The sequence below is a fragment of the Glycine max genome, chromosome 4, assembly GCF_000004515.6.
Source record: "Glycine max cultivar Williams 82 chromosome 4, Glycine_max_v4.0, whole genome shotgun sequence".
In the NCBI taxonomy this organism is placed as follows: Eukaryota; Viridiplantae; Streptophyta; class Magnoliopsida; order Fabales; family Fabaceae; genus Glycine; species Glycine max.
Window position 1 is genome coordinate 48,754,147 of NC_016091.4, and position 8,049 is coordinate 48,762,195.

An 8,049-nucleotide genomic window follows, 5' to 3' on the forward strand; every position below is an offset into this window, starting at 1 on the left:
TTCAAGAATTTTTCTTAACATTTTATGTCTATCAATTTATTCTTTTCATCTTTATTTTTAAATTGAACTTAAATGTTTTATTAAAAAAATTATCAATAGTTAAAAATAACTTTGAATCACAATATAAATTATTTATCACAAATTTAAAATAAAATTTATATGTTTAAAAATATTTATTTATTACAAATTTTAATTATAATATAATTAATACATCCCAAAATATTTATTTATCATAAAAGTTAGTTAGAATTCTATAGTATAGACAAAAAGTAAACAAAATAAATAACAAATATTTATTTATTATAAATTTAAGTTAAACTCTGGTAGTGAAGATTGAAATAAAATTACTGATATTCAAAAATTGGAGACTAAATGTCTTTATTTTAAGATTATAGTAGATCATAATTATAAATTAAACAAAATAAAAAAATCAAAGTTATATTTCAACCTACAAAATAAAATAACAAAACAAGTTTTGGCAAACATTCAAAATGTAAAGAAATGTTTTAAAACTGTTACTATGAAGGTTTATATATTGCAGACATAAAAGCGTAAATTTATTAGGCAAAATTTCCTAAATTTTAAATGATAAGAAAATGATTTATTTTATTCAGAAAGTGTAAGATATGAATTTATTTCCGTTATTAAATTCTTGAGAAAGAATAAAGTTTATTGAAAAGTAAAACCTATAAATTTCTTAACATAAACTTTTGGCAAATACACGTTGGTTAATGAATTAAAAATGATTTTTTTTTCAAAAGTGTTTTTAATATCTTTTTGCCATAATTTATAATGTATTTTTAATGTAATATTCAATACAATTTTTTTATGTAATTAGCAAGATCCTAAATTTTTTTATCATCTAATTCTTGAGTATAAAATATGAATTTCTTTTTGAAGGTATAATATATGATAATAATAAAAAGTTAAAACACTTTTTTAAAAAATATTGAATAACTCATTCTTAGATTTTATAGATAAACTATTTCGAAGTCACTATTGAATTTATCACGATGCCACAAGGGTACAACTAAGAAAAATACTACCCGATTCTTTTTATTTTTTGTTTTATAAGAAACAAGTGATAACAACACTATAAGTTGTTTCTTATAAAAAAAAATACAAGAACTAGTTTTATGTGACACCAAATCAACACTTCAAATGATGTTTTTGCTAATAGACATAATATTTTAGACCAACATAAATAACAAAATGTACTTTCAATATATTCTTTTTAAAATTTAAGATCCATCAAAATAGTGCGTTACAAATTTAGGCAATAAAAATTATGGTTTACTCAAAATTAAACCCTTATACACTTAATATTCTTATGTTACGTAGAAAATAATTTTATTTTCAAGTTATGTGTCGTAAATAGAATTTAAATGTTTTATTGAAAAAGAAAACACATTTTCCATATTTAAAAAGGGGAAAAATGTCACTCAAATATTCATTAATTACCGTGTATAACCACGGTGAAAGCTAAAATCTCTTGGCCAAAATAATAATCCAAACTACATTTGGTGACACAACTGATCTGTACTCTTTTAGACGAAAAAGTTCAGTCAGATGAGGTGCCATAAAATGAGTCAAATTGAACTTATTCATCAGGAAAACAAACCAAAAAGTTACTTTTCATAGTAAGTACATTGAATCAATTTTTCCCCACAATGGATGCTTCGGTCTGAACTCTTATTCAGTTGCTTCAACCTGTTCAGACGTTTCCGTTTGTTTCATTTTTTCCAAGGAAGAAATTCGACCTTCCAGCGATTTGTGGAGGTCATTCATCTGGAAAAGCAAGGAAAGTTAATTCATCAAGTGAGCACACGGGTTGTAAAAGTTACAATACCAATTTTCAAATTTTCAAACAAAACCAACTCTGGCAACTCAATCCTTTCTAGTGCAAGAAAAGGATGGAGGGAGGAGATGATTGCTAATATGCAAGGAATTACTACAAAAGTATGACAAATGTACTATCTCCAAATAGCATTGAACAATATTCTGTGAGCAGACATAATTTGGATTAAAGATTGAAATAGAAAATTCCCAAAAACATGGCAGCAATACATATTTTGCCCCCGTATGAACAATTAGAAAAGAAAACCAACTGCATTTTCTTAATTTAACAATGAACATAAATTTTAAAATGAGAGATAAGAGGCATTCATTTGGAGACACCAACAAATTATGATGCTAGTCTACAGATCTCATTGAATTCCTCATTCAAGAAAAATTTACACATGCCTTCAAAACTATATTGAATACAACAACTAAAGCATCGCATTTGACACTCATAAGTCATAACAAGACTAAGTGAAATAAAACAAGACTAAGTTACTATTAATAAAACCCCGCTCAAGGAATAGAATATAACAATCAGATTCTTATATGTAGTTTGAAGAGAAGTATCCTTAGGGATTTATGCTTGAAGCTGAATATCTTCTTAGTAAGATGTTTTTGGGTAGGGTACCCCTTGTACCCCATCAATCATTTTTTTGTTTGGCTGATAATAAAAAAATCATATAAAAAACCTGCCAACAGCAAGACCAATCTTCCTATTGAACAAACTAACTAAAAGAAAGCACAAAATAAATAAAATATATGCAGGTATTACAAGTATTAATCCTATTATTGGCTCAACATAGTTGCTGTTAACAAGTAAGACTTGGGTTATTATTGCACCAGGCAATGACTTCCAAATATTTTGGACTTGTATTCTATCACCCATTCTGCATGAGAGAGAATATAAACAGCATACCATGACTGCCTCTCTCAAATATTCAAACTCCACACACCAATTAAACAGAAGATTATCCTAGATTGGAGTCTAAAAGACTAAAACACAAATTCAACCATGTAGAGAATGTCTCCTCCAACTCATTCATACCACTGTTTGGTTGGAAGGGGGGGGGGGGGGGGGGGGGATTTTTATCGCTTAAAGTTCAGAAGTCAGGATGGGAGAGGAGGAAAAACAAGAAGGCAAATCATAATCCCTCCCTTCCAAGTTTTGCCTCCTCAACTTTCCATTCAATCAAAAGCAAGATCAGGATATGCAGCAGTCTGCCTCCCTCTGCACAGTCCTCACTCCATCAATCAAAAGACGAAATATGCGCATCTAAACAGTAACAAGCAAAAAAGGTCATCTTCCCAACATTTTCTAGCTCTGGATCAGTAGAATAGCTTTTAAAAAGAAGCCACAACACAGCACTACTATAACCATTGCAGAAGACATCAACATAGCAACAACAAGGGACCATATTTATGAGGCAAACAGAAGCCCCAATCAATTGAAGCATTCTTACATGTATTATTGCCATTTCTAATATATTCATCTGAACAATCATCATATCATATCAGTTTTACCCGTCTTTCTAACAAAAAATCCAAAATGGTAATCTAATTTATTACCACCTACAAATTCTTTCAATTAATGTCGGTCGCAAATGACATGATTAGGGTAACAAAAACACTAAACAAAACATAAATCTTTCGGAAAAAGCAAAATAAGAATAATAAAAAAAAGGAAGGAAAATTGATGTGTACCTGTTGAGTAAAGGATTGGTGCGCGACCTTGTAATCCTTGTGGAGGGTGTAGAGCCCCAGAAACGACGCCACTGCAGCCCCGGTGAAGAACGACGCCAATCTCACTCTCATCACATACCCCATTTCCCCCCTTTCTCTCTCAGTCTCTATTACACTTCACAAATACTACTACTCCTTTCAACGATGCTGCTCAAAACACGCCGTCTCAGCCATGGACACCAGCGACGTCGTTTTACCTCACTACATTAGCAATTTGCTTTTTTTTTTAAAAAAAATGTAATTTTAGTTTTGTTTAAAAAATGCTTTTTAGAAAAAGAAAAAATAACAGTTTTTTAAGGAAAAAAATTAGAAAATTCATAAAATAGTTTTAAAAAAAACTACTTTTTTAAAAAAATTAAACAAGCTCTTTTTCGGTTTGATAGTTAGGATATAATCCATGGATTATTGCGCCACGTGAGTCCTAAAAATATAATTCAACTATGTCTTATTAGTGTAAAAAAATAAAGTCAACAAACTAAATTATTATATATGTATAAAATGATTACATACTATTTGTATTTGTGTATGCACTGTTCACTCTTAAAAATATATATTCCTTTAATAAAAACTTCATATATAATTATGGTTTTAAAATTTTTTAATGAAAATTATCAAATTTAAAAACATTCCTAAAAAAATAAATATCACAAGAGTATGAGAAAATGTTCCTTCTTAGCATTGGCCATTCTTTTTTTTCCATAAACATGAATTTAAAGGTTTTTTTTATTAATTTTTTCATAAAATTTGGAAAGATTTTTCTTGGTAAGTGGAGAAAAAAAACAAAATAAAATAAAAATAAAAAAGAACAACTAAGATCTAAGTAAAAACAACACACGGCTTCATCAAGATGAAGAAAAAGTGATAGACCAAATAACGGGCGAAAAGACCACCATATCCCTTCTGAAGCTGGTAGTCTATTATAGCAATGTTAACATTATCCCTAGTCATTTGCAAAGCAAGACCACCATATCTCTTAGGTAAAGTCACTTGTTGCCAACCAACAAGATGAATTAAGGAACATATACTTTGTATGTAATTATATGTAGAAATCTATGAGAATATTGAAGAAGTGAGAGCAAATTTACCAGCTTTGTTTAGGAATAGATTTTTACTAGAAATTAATCTCGTTAGCATCTTTAATGTAAAGTACTACAACTTTATAAATTCTATATCTAAATTAAATATAAAAATAAAAGGTTTTACTTCTTTTAAAATTAATTATGCTCTTTATAAAAATAAATGCATTTGTGCATTTTTTTTAATTTTACACACACACGCACGCCCACACGCACCCGCCCACACACACACACACCCACCCACACACCCACACCCACACACACATCCACGCACCCGCCCACACACGCACACACCCACACCCACCCAATAAGGTTGAATTTTTTTAAAAAATAATAATTCAATTTGATGTTGTTATTATTTAAAAGTTAAATTAGATTGTATGTTTTTCAAATAGTCAATAAAAACAGGTATCAAATTCATGGGCTAAATTTTTCACATATGTACTTGTCACGTAGACTCTATATGTTATGTATATGTCACATAAACACTTGAGATAACATGCATGATGTAGTATCTCTCATTTTTTACTTCATGCATGTTATCTCAAGTGTTTATGTGACACATACATAACATATAGAGTCTACGTGACAAGTACATATGTGAAAAACTATAAATATTTCAATTTAGCCCATGAATTTGATACCTGTTTTTAGTCTATAAATTTGACATTTGCTGTCAAGTGTATTTGATGAAATTACTATATAATCCCAAATATATTATTAATCTAAACATATCATGTGTTTGTTATTTTTATTGGAGTATCCTAGTTGGTGCCTTAAATGCATTTATGACACATGTAGAATAACCTTTCATCTCTTACTAAATAGGGACCAAGATTTTATTCCTCCATTTTGCAGAAAAAAAATTGATTTTTTAGAATTTTACCTAAATAAAACAACGAGCTAATTTAAACCCCCCTTAGAAAGCTTTCGAGTTTAGACTGGCTAATTATATTCTCCATCTTTGTATCTTTAACCATAAAGAGTGAAATCGTATAATGCAGTCTCTCGCCACACATTAGATGGAGATCATCACCATGTTGTGGGGGTTGTGTTCCTTGTAGAATATTGTGTTATCTCCACCTAACATTAAAGAACTCCAATCCACAATTCCAATTTCTGTGCTTAAGGATCAAAGATTAAAAAAATAAAAAGGTAGATAAGAAGTGGGAGGTGATCTCAAAAGTTTACAAGAAAGGACTTAAGGGTTTAGAATTCTGCCTGAGTGCTAATGCAAAACATCGCTTGAAGTGCTCATCAATTAAACTATGGACAACACTTTATTAGTTTTTTTCTTCCGGCAATAAACCTCAACCAAATATGGTGGCAAGATAATAATGACAAGAACTTAACCTACGTACAAATACTTCAACGTTAACTCATTACTGTCGTAATACGCAACCGTCATATAGCTTGGCCATATCCTCGAATCTTGTTAGACTGAGAGACATTTGAATTACTAAATTCGAAAAGTCATAACAAGACTAAGTGAAATAAAACAAGACTAAGTTACTATTAATAAAACCCCGCTCAAGGAATAGAATATAACAATCAGATTCTTATATGTAGTTTGAAGAGAAGTATCCTTAGGGATTTATGCTTGAAGCTGAATATCTTCTTAGTAAGATGTTTTTGGGTAGGGTACCCCTTGTACCCCATCAATCATTTTTTTTGTTTGGCTGATAATAAAAAAATCATATAAAAAACCTGCCAACAGCAAGACCAATCTTCCTATTGAACAAACTAACTAAAAGAAAGCACAAAATAAATAAAATATATGCAGGTATTACAAGTATTAATCCTATTATTGGCTCAACATAGTTGCTGTTAACAAGTAAGACTTGGGTTATTATTGCACCAGGCAATGACTTCCAAATATTTTGACTTGTATTCTATCACCCATTCTGCATGAGAGGAATATAAACAGCATACCATGACTGCCTCTCTCAAATATTCAAACTCCACACACCAATTAAACAGAAGATTATCCTAATTGGGTTAAAACTAAAACAACATAAAGCTAATCATAATCCCTCCCTTCCAAGTTTTTGCCCTCCTCAACTTTCCATTCAATCAAAAGCAAGATCAGGATATGCAGCAGTCTGCCTCCCTCTGCACAGTCCTCACTCCATCAATCAAAAGACGAAATATGCGCATCTAAACAGTAACAAGCAAAAAAGGTCATCTTCCCAACATTTTCTAGCTCTGGATCAGTAGAATAGCTTTTAAAAAGAAAGCCACAACACAGCACTACTATAACCATTGCAGAAGACATCAACATAGCAACAACAAGGGACCATATTTATGAGGCAAAACAGAAGCCCCAATCAATTGAAGCATTCTTACATGTATTATTGCCATTTCTAATATATTCATCTGAACAATCATCATATCATATCAGTTTTACCCGTCTTTCTAACAAAAAATCCAAAATGGTAATCTAATTTTATTACCACCTACAAATTCTTTCAATTAATGTCGGTCGCAAATGACATGATTAGGGTAACAAAAACACTAAACAAAACATAAATCTTTCGGAAAAAGCAAAATAAGAATAATAAAAAAAAGGAAGGAAAATTGATGTGTACCTGTTGAGTAAAGGATTGGTGCGCGACCTTGTAATCCTTGTGGAGGGTGTAGAGCCCCAGAAACGACGCCACTGCAGCCCCGGTGAAGAACGACGCCAATCTCACTCTCATCACATACCCCATTTCCCCCCTTTCTCTCTCAGTCTCTATTACACTTCACAAATACTACTACTCCTTTCAACGATGCTGCTCAAAACACGCCGTCTCAGCCATGGACACCAGCGACGTCGTTTTACCTCACTACATTAGCAATTTGCTTTTTTTTTTAAAAAAAATGTAATTTTAGTTTTGTTTAAAAAATGCTTTTTAGAAAAAGAAAAAATAACAGTTTTTTAAGGAAAAAAATTAGAAAATTCATAAAATAGTTTTAAAAAAAACTACTTTTTTAAAAAAATTAAACAAGCTCTTTTTCGGTTTGATAGTTAGGATATAATCCATGGATTATTGCGCCACGTGAGTCCTAAAAATATAATTCAACTATGTCTTATTAGTGTAAAAAAATAAAGTCAACAAACTAAATTATTATATATGTATAAAATGATTACATACTATTTGTATTTGTGTATGCACTGTTCACTCTTAAAAATATATATTCCTTTAATAAAAACTTCATATATAATTATGGTTTTAAAATTTTTTAATGAAAATTATCAAATTTAAAAACATTCCTAAAAAAATAAATATCACAAGAGTATGAGAAAATGTTCCTTCTTAGCATTGGCCATTCTTTTTTTTCCATAAACATGAATTTAAAGGTTTTTTTTATTAATTTTTTCATAAAATTTGGAAAGATTTTTCTTGGT

The 8,049-nt window shown here is 30.2% G+C and overlaps 1 protein-coding gene across 2 annotated transcripts; it reads right to left on the bottom strand.

The window, feature by feature from the left end:
• Positions 1 to 1,419: 1,419 nt before the first annotated feature.
• Positions 1,420 to 7,464, bottom strand: LOC121174806 (uncharacterized). Of its 2 annotated transcripts, none has more exons than XM_041015030.1 (2): positions 7,247 to 7,463; positions 1,420 to 1,788 (listed from the first exon to the last, which is right to left on the bottom strand). In XM_041015030.1, the coding sequence occupies exons 1-2, from the start codon at positions 7,367 to 7,369 to the stop codon at positions 1,693 to 1,695; spliced, it is 219 nt and encodes a 72-aa protein (XP_040870964.1). In that variant the 5' UTR covers positions 7,370 to 7,463; the 3' UTR covers positions 1,420 to 1,692. The 2 variants fall into 2 exon arrangements, with proteins under 2 accessions (XP_040870964.1, XP_040870965.1); XM_041015031.1 differs by lacking the exon at positions 1,420 to 1,788 and adding an exon at positions 6,711 to 6,815 and having other exon boundaries at positions 7,247 to 7,464.
• Positions 7,465 to 8,049: the final 585 nt, after the last annotated feature.